The sequence below is a fragment of the Mercenaria mercenaria genome, chromosome 13 (assembly GCF_021730395.1).
Source record: "Mercenaria mercenaria strain notata chromosome 13, MADL_Memer_1, whole genome shotgun sequence".
NCBI classification, from domain to species: Eukaryota; Metazoa; Mollusca; class Bivalvia; order Venerida; family Veneridae; genus Mercenaria; species Mercenaria mercenaria.
The window spans coordinates 50,261,271-50,281,028 of NC_069373.1; the positions used below are offsets into that span (position 1 = coordinate 50,261,271).

At 34.0% G+C, this 19,758-nt stretch overlaps 1 protein-coding gene across 2 annotated transcripts in view; it reads right to left on the reverse strand.

Annotated features, from left to right (window-relative positions):
- Nucleotides 1-16,300: 16,300 nt before the first annotated feature.
- LOC123528845 (splicing factor 45-like) overlaps nucleotides 16,301-19,758 on the reverse strand; it is a 37,086-nt gene continuing 33,628 nt past the window's right edge. For both annotated transcript variants that reach the window (XM_045308872.2, XM_045308871.2), the window contains exons 12-13: nucleotides 18,008-18,080; nucleotides 16,301-17,554 (exon numbers count right to left, since the gene is read on the reverse strand). In XM_045308872.2, the coding sequence (XP_045164807.2) occupies nucleotides 17,439-17,554; nucleotides 18,008-18,080 (189 nt within the window). In that variant the 3' untranslated portion in view covers nucleotides 16,301-17,438. The remainder of the gene's footprint in view (nucleotides 17,555-18,007; nucleotides 18,081-19,758) is intronic.

Genomic DNA, 19,758 nt, shown 5'->3' on the forward strand with positions numbered 1-19,758 from the left:
AGTTTATGCAAAGCTAAAATCCAACATGTGAAGCAGAAAAAAAATGTCTGAAATTAGGGTCAAAGAACATGCACTTTATCTATTCAGTTTAGACAATGTCAATTTATAGATACTATCAATACATCTACAAGTGATGAATGGAATTTATTCAAACTTCATACAAAGATTAAGGGCATTTGGGAAAAGTGCTTTGTACAAGTGCAATAAATCTATCTAGCTTACGGTTTTAATTATCTCCCTTTATTAAATTTACATATAACATTTCTTTTCCAAAGAATAACTCCAAAACTGTCCAATCAATTTTGTTGAAATTGTGCACTGATAAAGGCCATTGAAAGAAACTGCAATGTATAAAAAGCACGAGTCTATCTCGCTCACTTTTTGAATTATCAATTATCTCCCTTTATAGAATTTAAATATCTGAGCCATAACGTTAAGCACTAAATGTCACTATTGAGGCATAAATGCGCGTTAAATTGCTTACCCATTTCAATAAATTACTTTCTTCAATATCAGCAAACTAGCCATTCCATTTAAATAAGAGTAGAGAGAGACTATACTCGCAACTGACATACTACTAAAAGCATTTTATCTTGGTATTTCTTTCTATTCAGTCGTCTAATTAGTGCTTATGTCACTGGCATCAGTTGACGAACATTCTGGTACCGGTAACCTACTTGTCTAAGGGATAGTTCAATTAAATAGAAAACATTTCAGCAGATGGTCGGAATCAATAGACAAAGGGATCAATAATTACTGTATTATATACATATTTAAGCACACATCAAATATTCGACCTCAGCTATAGGAAATGGGGTTACTTTTTAGCATGCTTCCATGGTAATGTATGTACCGATACTTAAGTTATTTGCTTTTATAATTGAAAAAAATATACTACATAGCACAGGTGTAATTCGATTTCTTTTGTATTAGTCAGTTCTTTTACAAGTCACTTTCATTTCACATAATTTTAGTGCCCCCTCACACAATTTACCAAACGTTGATGGCATAATGGAGTAGTTTAAACACGATTAAAAAGAAAAGAATAGCACACAATGTTTTTTATTAATCAAAACCCATTTGATCTCATTTTGAGATATATTTTACAGTTTAGTTCCGATTGTAAAGTTAACTGCATTTGTGCCCTAAGAAAAATATTTTAAAGTTCTAAACTCTTCATATTCTTTAAACAGATCACAAAATATACATCTGACATACAGAAAGAAAAAAAGTTAAAGTTTATACTAACGGCACTCTATTTGCAAGGCCAGAATAAACGATGCAGAAACGTCAGTGTGAAATGAACGTTATTTCCTTAGCATCAAAGTCATGGAAAGAACATAATTTTAACATTATAGCCATTCCATTTAGAAGAACTTGCATACCCATGCTAATTGCGTCTGATGTTGTTCCTTTAATGAATAAGCTAATGCTTGAATAGGATTTGATGCAACAAACTGAGCCAAGTAGTCAGTAAAGTTTTTATATTTCTTAGTATCTTTCTTTAAAAAAGTGCCTAACTTCAATAAATTACGTACTTCCTTCAATCGATCTGGGGTTGGTAAAATTTCATTGGCGTCTTTCCATAATTATTACACTGTACTGAATCAATACGATTCACTATTTCTGAAAAGTCTGTACGAAGAAAAAGGGGACATAGAAAAAGGTGGCCTCCTTCCGTCCGCCACACTTTGTGTTTGGTCCATAACTCTACCATCCACGAAGGGATTCACAAATGTTCCCCATAAAGAGACAACGTGTCACATGACCAAGACCAAGGTCCCTGTCTAAAGTTCAGGGTCACACTAAGAGGTCAAACATATTTTAGTCAGGTTATTAAGTTTACTTTGCATGAATGGATAGTCAAGTAACTTGACACAAACACCAAACAAATTGATTTCTCCCTTGTAAGATCCAAACCTGAAGCTGAAGGTCAAGGTCACAAATGTTCCCCATAAAGAGACAACGTGTCGCATGACCAAGACCAAGGTCCCTGTCTAAAGATCAAGGTCACACTAAGAGGTCAAACATATTTTAGTCAGGTTATTAGGTTTACTTTGCATGAATGGATAGTCAAGTAACTTGAAACAAACACCAAGCAAATTGATTTCCCCCATGTAAGATCCAAAACTGAAGCTCAAGGTCAAGGTCACACCTGTAGATAAATCAAATTTGATATTTTTTGTCTGGACTGTAACTTTTAATGCATGGATGTATATTTACATAACTTGGCATAAATATGTACCATTACAAGAAAATGTGACATATGCACAATTCAAGGTCACGTGCGCCCAAACTAAGTTTCTTTTTTGTTGGTACATGAAGTTACTTCCCTTTCATATCATACAGTATAATACATGTGTTTCTCATCAGTTTTCCCTCTTATTCAAAGATGAAATTAAGTTTTAAGTAAGACCTTATATATTTTTATGGTATTGATAGATATAAAAAAGCCATGAACAATTGTAGATTTCCAGAATATGAACACAGTCACAAGTCACATCTTAATAGTATATCGCCGTGGACATTTTATCTATAGTAGATTCACAAGATTGCGGGGTCATCGCAATTTTCCACCTAGGTTAAATATTTGTGTCGGTGGTAACACGGAAAAAGCAAAGTCCGCAAGCCAGGGACTATATAGGTAATACAGCATTATTATGATTGCAGCCCTGCATTGACCAACACTGGTATTTTTTAACTTTCACTGATGCGTTATTTAAAAACAAGTTTAATTAGTACTATAAAATGCCTTGCATGTCATTTGTTTATTAATTACTTCCCTTTAATATGATAAATATGTTATTACATTTTTATTTCTTATTTCTTATCAATTTAAAAATAAAATCACATTCATTCTTTTAAATTCAGATATTAACATTCGGAAGCATTCAATAATATTAGGTTTCAAGACATTTCAAAACTTCATACCTCCTTATGAATTACATGATATATAGTTATAATTTATAAACATGTGTTGTCATCCGCCCCCACGCCTCCTTACTTTAAAAATATTGTATTTGCATGTAAGACAAGACAAGACAAGACAAGACAAGACAAATTTATTAAGTCTTGCACAGTGTACATCGTCTAAACACATGAAAATTTTAAACATATTTGGTCACAAAATAATGAATGTATAATAATAACAGGTATCATATTAACACAGTTGTGTGCCTAGATTTTAATGAAATGTTAAGATAAACAATTTTACAAATCAATATTCTGGAGGATAACTACTTATAGTTATGTAATAATATTAAGACAATTGTTTCTTAAAACTAATGCTTCTTTAACAAAGTTTGCTAATTTGACAAGTTCTGATTTATCAGTTGTATTTAACAATTGGTGGAATTTGTAAACAGAAGGTCGGTTGTAATAGTATTGCTTTAAATACTTTCGTCTAATATTAGCGTAGGTAGAACATTTACAAACAAAGTGATATTCATCTTCAATATCTAATTCATTGCAACAAAGACAATAACGTTCATTTCTTGGGATATTCTGACCAGCATATCTTCCAGTTTGGATTCGAATCGGTAAGGCTGAAGTTCTAAGCTTGGTGACATACTGTTTTAGTGTTTTTGGTACTTAATCTAAATAATGCTCGTATTTAAAAACAGGCTTAAATACACGATACATATCTAATACAGAACTATAAGCAACACATCGAGACCACTCTTGTTTATATGTGTCAATTACAACGTTTTTAAAGTAAGCTATAAATGTATTAACATCGACTGAGCTTGGATTATCAAACACATACGAAAACCCATGTGTGTCTAACAGTCTTTTTACATTCGAAACCCAGTTTGTACGTCCATTGTAGCAATCCTGTAAGGCTTGCATGTATACAGATTTTAAGATAATATTTTCAGTTTGAAGGATTTTAAACCAATATTTAATTATTCTTATATATCGATTAATAAAAAGAGGGTATCTGCCTAGCTCGCCATAAACTACAGCATTACAAACATTTTGTTTAACATTCAACAAACGTTTACAAAACTTTAAGTGTACCCTTGTAGTGCGTTATGTGAAAAATGTCCCTAGTCGGAAGACGTCGGTACCAATCTGATTAAAGTACATCTCCTATTATGCTACGCTTAGGATCTGAACACGAGCTATTGATTACCTCGTTCTGACGACCCTGCCGTTAGCCACCAAACGCTAACTTACAACATTCTGCAAGCTTAAAAAAGTCTTGGTTTTTAATATCTACAATTTTTATGTCGTAATGTGTCAGATAGCCGGTTAGCTCAGTCGGAAGGGCACTTGCTCTGTAAGCGAAAGATCCCAGGTTCGAGCCCTGTACTGACTGCAAATTTTTCTCACTCTTTGACATTCGAACAAGTTGTCTGATTGGTTCAAATAAAAATAGATTTGCGGAAATAAGAAAAGCAATACTGGAAATCCAAAATATACAAAAATATACAGAAGACGAATGTGAATGGGTCATTCTCAGATTTCGTTTAGAAGATCAAGTACTTTAGTCAGATTGACGTCGGTACCAAATTGGGCAATTTCTTGTCTAATTTTTACCAGTTTCAGTTTCAGTTTATTGGCAAATCAGCATTTATACAATGCCTTTGGCCATTTACAAACTTTTCCTTCCTAATTTTCGTTGCACTATACACATATTTTGCAAGATTTCTAATGGTTCTGACATTTGAACTAGACATAACATTTGTAAATTTGGAAACAAATGCCCAAGAACTATTTTTGACAAATTTTTGGAGTAAATGTGCAAAAGACGGACAACAAAGTAAGAAATGGTATTCACTTTCAATTTGATTTCCGGTACATATTTTACATATCCTGTTATCTCCGTCAATTCCGTGGAATCTACCACTTTCTACTTCAAGACTAAGCCTAAATCTAGAATATTTTATTCTAACTTTTTCACTTTGTAAAACATCGAGATTTTTTTTCAAATTTAAATTCTGTTTTAAACTTTACATAGTATTGCATCTTTGGCTGGTTACTTAAAATATCGTTCCAATTCTGAACATATTGATCTCGTAAACGTTGACTTAACAAAGGAGAGTATTTAATAGTTGCATCTAAGTTCAACATAATATCACTATATCCTAACATATCAAGAAACGTTTTCAAATTATTGCACCAGTTCTTATCATTAGCGCCATAACCAAAAACAACTTGTTCATTATAAACCTTGTTCATCAATGAGTTCTGATATTTTACAATATTCAACCAATACTTTAAAGCAGCATGCCTCCAGATTTGGCTAAAAAATAATCTTTCTTTCAAATTGAAGTTTTAGTCATATTATGAACATAAGAATTTTTGTTTCTAAAATATTTCTAAATCAAGAAAAAAAGATGACCGCGTCGGGAATCGAACCGCGGTAATAAATAAAGACATGTTCCCGTCGTCGTAACCAATAGCGCTATTAGTAGAGCAGCAAAACCTAATAAATGGCTTAGTTAATGAGTAACCTAGCCACAAAAAGTTACAAAACATGTCATATACCAAAATGTTTGGCAGGGACTGAAGTTTATTGGTCTTGCCGGCATAAATTGCAAATTTTTGGTGCGGACCGAGAAATCCAAGATGGCGTCCAAGATGGCCGCCACTTTAAGATTTTATAGGTAAATTTAAAAATAAGGATGTAAATAATTTATGAAGAAAAACCCTGTAACTTAACTGTATACAAGTATTTAAACTAACAATGTGTAAAATCATATTATATTTTTGAGGTCACTCAAGGTCATTTCAAGGCCATAGGCAAGGTCAAAAGGTCAAAAATATCTAAAATTACTATTTTGTCTGCAATTGTTTTACATTCTCTCCAAATTCTATGACATAACTGGTCATTTTTCATATTAGAACAAGTTTGTGTGCATGACAATTTTGTTTGCAGTATTTTTAGAGGAGTACATTTGGCTAACATGGTTACCATGGTGAAACAAAATTGGTTCTAATATATCTGTTATTAATATCTAGGTGGTGGAATCACATACAAATTTGAAAAAAACACATTTTACAACTCCCTTTAATTGTTTGTAGTGAAAGATTCTTTTAAATGTTATATTGTTGGGAGTGATTGAGGTCATTCAAGGACAGTTGAACAAAATTGCAAAAAAAGGACACATAAAAGAACACTTTTTAATATACTCTTGGCATACACACGTTTTCATTCTTTTTCAAATGGTACAAATTTTCATTTCAGAATAGACCTATGTGTTTTACCATTTCATTTGCAATCTTAATTAAGATATATTTGCAATATACTCAAATGTTTAAAATACGTTATATTTTAGGTTTATCAAGATAATTTTTAAGTTTATACGTATGGAGGTTAAAATGTCAAAATAACCATTGTATCATTTTTTATCTATTAAATTGTTTCGTTTCCAAAAAGACATGTTCGTATTTATTTCCTACATTAACAAATAAACTTAAACTAATATGAATTCAGTTACAAGATCAATATTAATACCTGTATTTAAATCATCTTTTGTTTGCAGTTATAAAATACTTAAACAGTACTTGCATAAACATCTTTAATTACAGTCGCTGCATGTTTCATTTTGAAGCTTTAGCTGAAGTTCCAACGCTTAAAATTGACGTAAACATTTTTTTCTGAAAAAACTACTGCCTGTAGCGAGACAGAAAATAAGCTAACCAAGGACTGGGTTTAGAGATATAAAGAAATAAGGCTGTTTTGTAACGTAACTCTGAAAAATATTTCTACGCTATTTTCTATCTTTGTGGTAATGCCAAAGCCTCTTTCAGACTTATTAGTTATGGGTCTAACATCAGATAAAGTGAGAATGCGCAATAAGATGAAAAATCTGTTAACGTAATGTGTGTAATTATGAAATAAGTACAATTTAAAGATAAAAACATTGCTTACAATGCAGTGGGGTTTTTTTTTAATTTCATTTTATCTATTTTTCATACAACATGTTTTTTTTCTTTAAGAAAGTATAGCAGGAAAATTCTCCAAATGGGAATGTGGAGCAATTTCAATTTTGTGTGTTTTAACTTGAGTGTATGGATGCAGATGGTAGGTGTATATTCTAGCTATGTCATGTATGGATGAATAAGAGTTTTATATGGTAGAGTTTTGACATTTTCACTGGTTGTTGTGATGTTTCGTTTTATGAAGCCTAAAGTTAAATTTGCATTTGAAGCTATTCTAATGATAAGTCAATGTTTTTAACAGCTATTTGACATGTGGCTTTAAAACTTTGAACACTTGTTTATATATATTAGTCTCTATCTTTAGGAAGAGTACAGACTTTTATTTCTTATTTCAAGTAGAAGTGTAAATTAAATTAATCAGTAAATGAAGCTTTAAACATTTTTGCCAAATTCTAAAGAATTCGTATCGGGTTTGTTTTGTGATATCTTTGCGTCAATGTCGACAAGTTACACCATTTCCGTGTTAGTTTGAAGATAAGAAAAGCGAGCCTTTCTTTTTTAATACAAGAAAATCTTTTTGTGTTTTACTGCCTATAATGTAAATATCGACAGATAAAATTTTTATGTTACTTAAAAGAATGATATCAAACGGCAAAATCTATATCAATGAATACGAATACCCGTTTCGTGTTTAATTACTTTCATTCGATCCAAAAATAAATGACTTTATACAAACTGATAAAAGAGATTACTCACGTTTTTTTTAGAACAAAACAGAACTATATTTTTTTTTTAGGATTTGAATTTACAGTCCTAAATCCAAAACATGACATATAAATTAATGTCAAGGTCAGAATAAAAATATCAGTTTTTTTTTCAAGCAATAAACATGTATAAGCTAATAGATGTATGTGGTTACGCCTCTTATAATGTTGGGTAATATGATATATGGATAAAACATGACAACTACGAACTCTGTATTACAGATCGAACTATGCTCCGAATGTAGCTGATTATTGTTTAGTTAAATCCATACATTGCGGCCCAGCTGCATCCGTGGAACAAGTCCGATCCAAACATTAGCAAAGAAAGCAACAAAGCGATTATTACAAACTCATGAAATGCATATATAAATACTAGCGTAATAGTAACAAAAAAACACTGCATGTAAATTTATAAAAGCAACAGTTGCAATTTCCCATTCCTATGGGTAAGTGTATTGAGCCTAATTTTCAATGCACATCGGATGAAACATGTCGTTTTTTAGCACAGTGTAATCTTGTGAATTAAACAATGACAAAATTTGTAAACATTCGATCTAATAATACATTTGTAGACAAATAACGTTTTCAAATAACTTTGTATTTTATCGCATACCAGAATAAAATGGAATTCATCCTCTATATCACCTTTATTACATAAACTGGCATATTCTTTGATTACGATCTATTCTGTTTTGACCATACCTTCCTGTCTCAATTCTTAGGCTATGTGCACTGAGTCTTAACTTTGTAAACTCTTTCCGATTTTTTTGCACAGTTGATCCAAATAATTTTCATAGCCAAAAGTCTGTTTAAGGTACTTATATCAAACAATACACTGTTTTTTCCAATTATTTTTTCCAACCCTGAAAAAACAGTCAATAACACGTGTTTGAAAATGCTAGAAACCTTTTTTTTTCAACTAAACTAGGATTTTCCCAAACATAGCCAAGCCATATTTATACAGTAAGATTTTACATTGGACGCCCCAAATTTTTCTTGTTATTTTCGCAGTCTTTTAAGAGTAAGATAACATGTTCTTAAGATACAATTGTCTGTATTTAAAATTTTCAACCAATATTTTATTATTGTATGTCGATTAACTAAAGTGGGTATCGCCCAGCCCCCACCATAATACCCACAGTGTGGTGGACACTTTAACATTGAGAATCCGTTTGCCAAAATTTCAAGTGTATTCGTTCTAACTCTTTGGTTTAGTGTACCCAAATTTTGACGGGAAAAACATAAAATTGAAGTGACAAAAGCATCAAATAGCTGACACAATGTCTTTGGGGGTAAACTCGAATTCCTTTTTTTACACAGAAGAGTGTTCATGGCTTTGAGTGCTTTACCCGTAATCAGTGTTGATTGCTTTCAAAAACGCCATTTAAATCTAAAACTACACCTAAATAATTAAAACTTCGACAACTTCTAAGTCTAAATTTTTTTTGGACCACTTTTCGTTTGCACGTAATTGTCCGCGTTTTCGAAAGACCATCACTTTGGTTTTTGAATGTTAACCCTGAAGGCCCCATTTACCCACAATAGTCATTTAGATCGTTAAAGTTGCGTTGCAAGTTTTCAACAGATTAGCTAAGATAACATATCATCCGCATAAAGCAAGAGGATTAATGTTAGTTCATCTAAATTGAGCCCGATGCTTGATTCTGTACTTACGATAACTCCAAATCTTCTTAAAACATGGACCAGAACAAAGGCAAACCCAAATTTCCCCTTGTTTTAAACCACAGCAACCCCATAAATGGAGAAAGTGTTACAATGTCGTATACGACATCTCACATGCTCATACATTGCTCCCCACAATACGTAACTTTTTTCCCATTTACACCTAATCTATGCATTTTTAGCCAAAGGGCATTTCTGTAACCAAATCAAAACATTTGCTCAGGGTCAATAAAAGCACATTTATAACCTTTTTTCCGTTATTTAACATATTTTGTATTAAACAATGAAGATGAAATCGCGTCAGTGGTTGCAAACCCTTTCGGAATCCAAATTGTGAATCAGATATAACATTGTTTTTTCGACCATTCTTTTTAATCTTTTATTTAAGATGAGGAAAATAAATTGGCAAAACCGCTAACAAGGTTATCCCTCGGTAATTATTTACGCGTTCACACTTTCTTTTTTGTGCAACGGGACAATAATGCCTTCCACCCAAAAGTTCGGGGAAAATCCCCCCGCTCTCAATTTTATTAAATAAGTTGTAATGTGTGATGTTAGTATGTCACCTGCTTCAATGAAAATTTTTCATTTATTAAATTATCGCTTGCTCCTGCTTTACCACGTTTCAGCGTTTTCAACGCGCAGTTCCCTCCTGCAAGTGATTTTTTTCGAGCTTTCAAAAATGGGACGTCTGTTTGTAACTCCTCGGAGCAGAAATGTTCGGGCATCTTATGTGTGTAATGTTTTTTGTTGTTAAGATTTTTAAAAAAAAAAAATAAAAAACGTCTGTGAAATGTTATGCATTACATTCCCTTAGTTTTTTGAAATTCTCCAGAAATCGCAAGGTTTTTTTCTTCAAAAATTTTATTCAGCTTTTTTAAACTTAAATTTTTTGTTTTCCCTTTTTTTTTTTAAAAAGGATTTTTATGTCGTTTTTTATCATAAGGTGTTCTCTTTTGCATATTCTTAAACTATTAAAAAAGTCAAAGCCTTTTTTTCTTGTTTTTTTCTTGACAATCGGTATCGAACCAGTCAGACTTTCAAAGACGGGCTTAGTTTTAAGGTGGATATTTTTCACGTTAAATTACAATTTTTTAAAAACGTGGGCCCCAACATTTTTTATAGCATAAAAAAACCAGTATGGCGTTTTACTGATTCTTTATCTCTACCTTAATATTAAAAATAATTTGATTTAACTTGGTAATTTTGCTATAGACCACTTCTAAAAATCCTCTTTTCTCACACTCCTTTTAATCTTTGTTTGGGTTTTAATTTTTCGCTTTTAAAATTTTTCTCCGTTTATTTTTTTACTTTTTACTGGTTCGAATTGACAGTTCAGTCTATTTCGCGATAAGTAATTTTTTATTAAATGTTTTTTTCAAAAAGTACAAGTTGTTTAATGTTTTTCCGAAACAATACTAATAATGATGTGATGCCCTTTTGCACCCAAATCTTTTTTATTTCCCCAATTCTAATGATATTATAAAACAAAAGTATATACTCGTTCCAAAAGAAATGTTGCACTTTTTAAGTTTAAATTTTAAAAAAAATTCCCCGACGTTTTTGTTTCATTTTTTTCATCACTAACTCTCGGGTTTAAAACTCAAAATCAAAAATGCACCCCAAGGGTTTTTCGAATGTTTTAAAATTTTTGGGTACCAAAACATTTAAGTTTTCATGAAAAATAACGAGAAAAAATAACAGAAAACAAAGGCCACTTTTTTTGGGAAACGGTGTATGAAAGGAAAATTACGTAGTTCTGCAATTTCCTTTGAGGTTCTTTAATGCAATATAAATTTAAAAACCCTGTGCCCTATAAAAACATTAAAAGCCGTTCCGTTTAAACTTTAAAACCAGTTTGTGGTCGAGCCCAAAAACCCCCCTGAATTACAACATTGCATAAGAGTTCCGTACGGGTGTTTTCACTCGGAACGTAAGAAGTTTTCATTGCAGAGTTGGGCACCCTTCTGGTGCGCGGAATTATTATCAAATGGAAGCACGGCAAAAAAACTCATTTTTTTTTTTTCATGTCCCCACGTTTTTGTATAATGTGCATAATATATGACTAAAAGGGTTTGGGGTTGAATCCCATCGTTACAAAATAATTATTTTTAAAGGGGTTTTTGTTCAAATTTAGTTAATCCGGTATATACGGGGTCTGTAATATATCAAGGGCGCACCCCCTTATTAGTCACAGCCGAAAGCTAAAGAAATTTGGGAAAAATTCGGAAATTGGGGGTCTTCTTCTTTTTACTACCCCCCACCCAGACAATAAATTAAAAAGTCTTCTAGGGAGTTCCTCTTGGGTTACCGGCGGGACTGTAAATATGCTTACGCGATACCCATTTATTGAAAATTCAGGTACCTTTTTTTTTCAGTCAAACGCTACCGTGGTCATTTGTGACTAAGTGTGAGGTCGTGGCGGAAAGCGGTCCAACCGCTAAAAAAGTAAATGCTTGGAAACCCCTTCGCACCCGGTGGGTATAAACCGTACAAATAGTGCCATAATTAAGTTTCGTGTATGATAAAAGAATATAAAAACTGTGGGTTTGTAAAAGGTGCAGTTAGGTGCACTCAAATTCTAACATGTGAAAAAGTCGTATCATCAAAACCCTTACCATCTACGTAATTCATGTAACTTTATCAAATACATACCCCACACTTTCGTAGTAACAACAAGTAGTAATTTTGTATCAAAAATGTAAGCTAATATTTTATTAGTATTATACAAAATGCAACTTTACTATTTCTAATCTAAATCACATTCATACAAGGGAAGTGGCTTATGGAAGGTCAGTGGTTCTACCCCAAGTGCCCGCCCATGCCTGAATTAATGCCCCGAGGGGCATTTGGGGTCTTCCTCCACCACCAAAAGCTGGAAAAGCCGTCATATGACCTTAGTTAAGTTTGTGTGACTCTTAACTCAACATAAATACAAGGGAGCATGGAGCCCATTCTATGTCTCTGAATAACAGGGTTCCGCGTAAACCAGTATCAAGGGGGCTCGATGGGTGCTACAAACTTCGTTACTCAAACCTTTTGTTTGGTCGCGCTTTATGCTTCACAAAGATCGTCCTAAAGATGTGATCTAACGCTACAGGGCTTTACCAAATAATTTACAGACTGCATACTTTTTTTTATATAAAAATACATGGTCTAGAACTACAATTGCTAAAGAGCTTCCTAATTCTTGAAAAGTTGGCACAGACCGGGAGCTGTGCCCCTTATTAATAACAGAAAGTGCAGCCCACAGACTCCGAAAGCCTAAACGTTGCCGGATAAAAACTCTGATTTCATTTGTTAATGTGACTCACCTGCAGTTTTTGTGGGTAAAAGTAAAGACCTCAGATATGCCTGTTGTAATTTTTGTTTAATTTTTTTTATAACGTATACCAGTATAAAGTAAAAAGAACAATAATCAGTAATAATAAATTTTGATGTCAGTGAAGTTTCTGAAACAATGATCATTGATAAAAGTCTATAGTTTATATATATATATCTATTACCCGTGTTTATAGTGATATTTTCTTTTGTCGTTTCTCGATGTCAGATGTGCTTTTTTTTTATTACATTTCTTACATTTTTTACATCCTTGAAAAACTGCAGTGTACAAGAAGTGGGCACAATTGTTATCAATAATAAAAAATACTGAAACAGTTCCGTCTTCATTTTTTAGACAGAGACATTATGTAGTATTCAACCCCACTGGTGTTAAGCAATACTTATTAATCAATCTTTAATGTAATTTGAAGGTCTACATATCTACATTTGTATTCAATAATACTAGTTCCTAGTTCTTCAGATCTTTTTGATCATTAATTCAGGCAATGCTATTAAAAGTTTTGAAATTTTACAGAGTATTTTATGTCGATTTAAGAGCACACCAGGGTAACGTGCAAAACAGAAACAAAGGCAGTCTAACATATATTGCGAAAGTTAAAAAAGCAATCTTTATTTTTATGTGCAGGTAGAAGTAAAATCGGGAATTAAACATGTCGTCTATAAAGCGAGTAGGTCTCTGCTGACAGGTTGTTTTAGCAAGGGTCTGCCTTTGTCGGATTGACCTAAAAACGTATGGCACAACAGTGTTTTCTGTCAGAATATTGGAAGGCATGTGTTGCAAAATGTGCACGTGTACGTGAAGGCATGTAGTACACGTAGATCTATAAGACTCAAACACCATTTATTTTGTTGCTGTTTAAAATAAGACCGACTGTCATTTTTTACCACATTATGGCAGTTCTGACGGTTAAGATAAAATATTTTGAAGAAGTACATGAATACTACATAATTTTAATGGTGCAATTCTCGAAAGCTTTGTCAGAACAAAAAGCTGCGTTCAATAAACGCTTGATGTCCCCAGTGGCATCCTTGTCGATAGATTTTGCACCTAAGTCCGAACGAGGTCAAGATCAAGGTCAAACTGAGGTCAGGTGATGTTTGAATATGAGGAATGGTCACAGTTTACATCTGTATTAGTATCAATTCATTCTTGTAAGGCCTAAAAAAAAAATTCTTTGTTTCCGGTAACATGCTCAAAAACATTAGGGTAGGTAGGTCGGAAAACTTTTTTTTTTTGGAAATTATTTTTATCAAGGGAGACTTTTCGGAAATTATTTTTTTGTCAAAAAATGATTACAAATAAGGGGGTTATGCCTTTAGAGCATCAGTAAGTTGATTTCTAACATCACTGGCCATGTTTAAAGCATAAAAAGTGCAGTTTTGCATCTTTTTGTTAAAAAGCTGAAAAAAATATTCTCCAAGGCCATAAAAACATTTAGGGTCGGGCCAAAAATTTAGGGTAGGTCGGGATACCGGAAACAAACAATTTTTTTTTTTACGCCTAAGGGGTATTGATGCTAGACGAAACGGTCCCATTTGGTTAACCAAGAGATGGCCCATATAAAGCAACTTAAGTCCAAAATGAGGTCAAGGTCAAACTGAGGTCAGGTGATGTCTGAAGATGAGGAGTGGTCACAGGTTAGATCTGCATAAGTATCAAGTCATTCTAGTAAGTGGTATTGATGCTAGACGAAACAGTCCCCTTTGGTTAACCTCGTACGGACGGACGAACGAACGGACAGGTCAATCACTATATGCCTCCCGCATCAGATGCTGGGGGCATAAAAAAGGCACATTCCATGTGACATGCCTCAACAGGATCGGGTAAACACTGGCTCCCTAAGAAGTTCCTTATTGTATTGTAACTTTGGTGTCTTGTATAGCAACATGTCAACTTTATATAAACTGATCTTTTCTTTATATTTAACAGACTGTTACGAGTGTATTACATGTATAATAAATGTGCACCAACTTTTAATTATGTTAGATTTTTAACACACCACCATGTCTTTTACAAGATGTCCGAGGAGCTGAAAGATCATGTCCATAGGGGTTGAAAGAAAATGATGTTCGCTTTTAAAGCCTACTGGAATTGGAGAAACTGTTAGCGAACAGCATGGATCCTGACCAGACTGCGCGGATGCGCAGGCTGGTCTGGATCCATGCTGGTCGCAAACCCTTTATGTTGGTTTTCTCATGGCACTGCTCAAATGTCCTTTACTATATTTGCACAACTAGATCTCACCTGCTCCAATATAATGAGGAAGTGTTCCATACTTCATATCAAATCAAAATTTTAAAAGATAGGAAGGTCACCTGATGTGCAACTAATGTTCGAATCCTGATTGTTGATCTTGACCCTGGAAATACGGACCACACTCTTCAGTTTGACATGTCTGATAATGTTTAACATTTGCGCTTAGTTTCATTCGAATCGCTTAAATAGTTCAACAAGAGGGTCATGATGACCCTGGATCGCTCACCCGAGTACAGAGTAATATGAGCTACATAGACAAGTGTAAGAGATCAGGTAAGAAAGTAAAATATAAGTAAGCATTGAAATCTTTTCTTTAAACAGTCTAGGAAATATGATTAGATAATTTCTGAAGTATTTTTTCCTATATAACTCATATAACAAGTGAACCACAGGGGCGGGCCTCTTTTCACCCCAGGGGCATAATTTGAAAAATCTTGTTAAGAACCACTAGGCAATGTTACATACATGTACCAAATATTAAAGGCCTAGCCCTTGAACTTTCAGACAAGAAGATTTTTTAAAAGTTTTTTCCTATATATGTCTATGTAAAACTTTGGACCCCCGGGGCATGGCCTCTTTTCACCCCAGGGTAATAATTTGAATAATTTTGGTAGAGGACCACTAGGCAATGCAACAACCAAATATCAAAAGCCTAGGCCTTGCAGTTTCAGGCATGAAGATTTTTAAAGTTTTTTCCTATACAAGTCTATGTAAAACTTGGGACTCCCGGGGCGGGGCCTCTTTTCACCCAGGGTAATAGTTTGAACAATTTTTGTAGAGGACCACAAGGCAATGCTACATACCAAATATCAAAAGCCTAAATCTTGTGGTTTCAGACAGGAAGATTTTTAAAGTTTTTTCCGATATGTCTATGTAAAACTCGGGACCCCGGGGTGGGGCCTCTTTTCACCCCAGGGGCATAATTGGAACAATCTTTATAGGGGACCATTAGATGATGTTACATGCCAAATATGGAGGCTCTATGCCTTGTGATTTTGGACAAGATTTTTTTAGTTTGTCCTTGGCAACCTAAGTTCTGTGTGGAATTTAATTCTTTGAATAATTTTAAGAGGCAGCTACCCAAGGATCATTCCTGTGAAGTTTGGTGTAAATGTGCCCAGTGGTTTTCAAGAAGATTTTTTTAGAAATGTTAAAGACGCACGACAGACATCAAGCGGTGACAAAAGCTCACCATAAGCCTTTGGCTCAGGTGAGCTAAAAATGAAAGCTGCAACATGATGTTTTTCTACAATAACAAACCACCAACATTCAGAAGTACAGGCAAACAGTGTGCTTACTCTTTACCTCCTTTTGGTGGTTGGAGGTGGGGATAGGGGGATAAAAATTAACAAAGATTTTACAATTACATGTACATCATTTATTCTAAAATACAGTCTATTTTTTTTTTAATTTGAACTATCATATTTCTATGTGTATGATTTCAAAAATATTACTGACTGAAACATATTTCTACGGATTCAAAGCTACCATTGACCTTTTATTTGTATTGACTATTCTCTATTCCTATTGCATACCCTCTATTCCAATTGAATATTCCCTATTCCTATAGAATATTCCCAATTCCTTTTGAATTGTCCCTATTCCATTTGCATATTCCCTATTTCTATTGAATATCCTGTAGTCCTATTGAATATTCCCTATTCCTTTTGAATATTCCCTATTCCTATTGCATATCCTCTATTCCCAGTGACTTCCCTATTCCTACAGAGTATCCTCTAGTCCTACTGAATATTCCCCTATAGCTTTTATCCCGAACACATACAGCAGATACTCCAATGAAGTTTTAAGCCATTTTCAGTAGCACAATAAGACTTGTATAATTATTAAGACCATGGCCAGAGGGGTCATAACATCTACATCAACAATTTAAAAACAAATGTTTTGATAAGGAACACAACTAGTAGTCTTTAGAGCTAGGTGATCTTTATTCACAGCTGTTTCTTTAAGCACATGTGTGACTGTATTACATATATTCATAGTGGTCTATTTGGGATAGTGGACCTCTAATGGCAGGCAGCAAAAATTCTGTTTGAAGACATATTCTTGTTTGCTAAACTGGCATTCTATAGCCTTTAATGAAGCTCATATGAACACATGACTTTCCGGAACAGTCAAGAAAAACAAAATTGTGTATGAAAAACACAAAACTGAATGAAAATTGTCCCACAGTAGAAAAAATCTGAATAATGAACATATATGCTGCATTCCCATTTTATTTTTGTGTCTCATTATAACACATTTTAATGAAATAAAAACATTATACTGTTCTGACACTTAGTTTTCAAAAGTTTAGTTTGAAATGCCATTCACTATGAAACATAAGTGTCTTTATAGTTCTTACACTTTTGTTTTCAAAAGATAAGTTCATCAAGGAAAACAATATCTATATCAGTCTGCTAACAGTTCACAAAGCCCACATATTTTGCCCAAACTCTAACAGAATGTTGAGATAAAAACATTTTTCTGGTGTCATTTGCATGCTAGGTCGGCATATCAATGTCTGCTCCAAGATCTAATCTTCGAAACTTGTCGAGATTGAAAAAACAGCATTTCACTACACGGCCACCAAAGTATCTTCCATTTAAATCAATAATTGCTGAAAAAGAAATATATTTTTGCATATAAACTCGACTTCTATTTATTCTTGTACACAGATATATACATGTGATAATATTGTATATAGCCACGAGCAAATACATGTATATTCAGTGCCAGTCACGATTTCTAAATGAAATTTAAATCGACTGTAATCAGAACAGAGTCAGACACAGTGGTCTAGTGGTTAGACACAACACTACAAAGCTTAAGGAATGAGTTCCGTCTGAAGTTCCCTGAAGTAAAATTACTAACATGGATCATTAGGATCAAGGTCCAGGATATGGTGGTTTTAATTACTATCCAAGCACCAGAAAACATTGCAGACAAAACAACTATATACATAATGGTTCTGGTCAAGTTATCGTGAAAAAGGGAAGCTCACTGGTTAAACCATAACTGAGGTCGCAAAAGAAATAGCCAATACATGAATGCAAACTACACTGTTATATACCTTTAATTGCAGAATCTATTCTGTCAAACTCCACAAATATTCTCACAGCCTCATCATCTGGATTATCTGGCATCTGTAATAAATGTCAAATTGTGAGTTATCACAATAAACGTGAATGTATTTAAACCTTTAGCCTGCTAAATTTCTAAAATGGACTGGTCCAATTTTCAATTTGGGAAAAAACATCTATTATTTGAATGGGTGTTCACTGAAAATTTACTGACTGAACAGTGAACAGTGCAGACCATGATTAGCCTGCACAGGTGTGCAGGCTATCTTGGTCTGCACTGGTTGCAAAAGCAGAAGAACTCGCCGCCAGCAGGCTAAAGGTTAATGAACAAGAGGGCCATGAAGGCCCTGTATCGCTCACCTGACCTACTGACCTAAAGATCATCAAGATTAACATTCTGACCAAGTTTCATTACGATATGGACATAAATGTGGCCTCTAAAGTGTTAACTACCTTTTCCATTGATTTGACCCAATGACCTAGTTTTTGACCCCACATGACCCAGATTCGTACATGACCTAAAGATCAACAAGATTAACATTCTGACTAAGATTCATGAAGATATAGTCATAAATGTGGCCTCTAGAGTGTGAACAAGCTTTTCCTTTGATTTGACCTAGTGACCTAGTTTTTGACTCCACCTGACCCAGATTTGATTGTGACCTATAGATCATCAAAATTAACATTCTGACCAAGTTTCATTAAGATATGGTCATAAATGTGGCCTCGGCAGTGTTAACAAGCTTTCCTTTGATTTGACCTGGTGACCTTGTTTTTAATCCTACATGATCCTGATTCAAACTGGACCTTGAAATCATCAAGATTAACATTCTGACCAAGTTTCATGACAACACAGTCATAAATGTGGCCTCTACAGTGTTAAGCTTTTCCTTTGATTTGACCTGGTGACCTAGTTTTTGACCCCAGATAACCCAATTTCAAACTCGTCCAAGATTTTATTGAGGATAACATTCTGACCAAGTTTCATTAAGATTGAGCTAAAATTGTAACCTCTATGGTGTTAACAAGCTTTTCCTTTGATTTGTCCTGGTGACCTTGTTTTTGACCCCAGATGACCCGATATCGAACTCGTCCAAGATTTTATTGAGAATAACATTCTGACCAAGTTTCATTAAGAATGAGCCAAAATGTGATCTCTAGAGTGTTAACAAGCTTTTCCTTTGATTTGACCTGGTGACCTAGTTTTTGACCCCAGATGACCCAATATAGAACTTGGCCAAAATTTTATTGAGGGTAACATTCTGACCAAGTTTCATTAAGATTGAGCCAAAATTGTGACCTCCAGAGTGTTAACAAGCTCTTCCTTTGATTTGACCTGGTGACCTAGTTTTTGACCCCAGATGACCCAACATCGAACTGGTCCAAGATTTTATTGAGAGTAACATTCTGACCAAGTTTCATAAAGATTGGGCCAAAATTGTGACCTCTAGAGTGTTAACAGTCAAATTGTTGACGCCGCCGATGAACGGACAACGGACACAGCGATCACAAGAGCTCACCTTTGAGCACTTCGTGCTCAGGTGAGCTAAATATCTTAAAAGAAAATTTGTTACAACTGGTCTGTGAAAATATACATACCAATGAAAACTTTCTACTGTTATTTTAACACATCATTTATGTTTTTGTTGTGTTGGTTTTTTAACTGCACTGACACCGCTAAGGTTGTTTGAATACTTAGCTGTATTTCAAGCACAGGACTGGTGTTAACTTAGGTAGAACC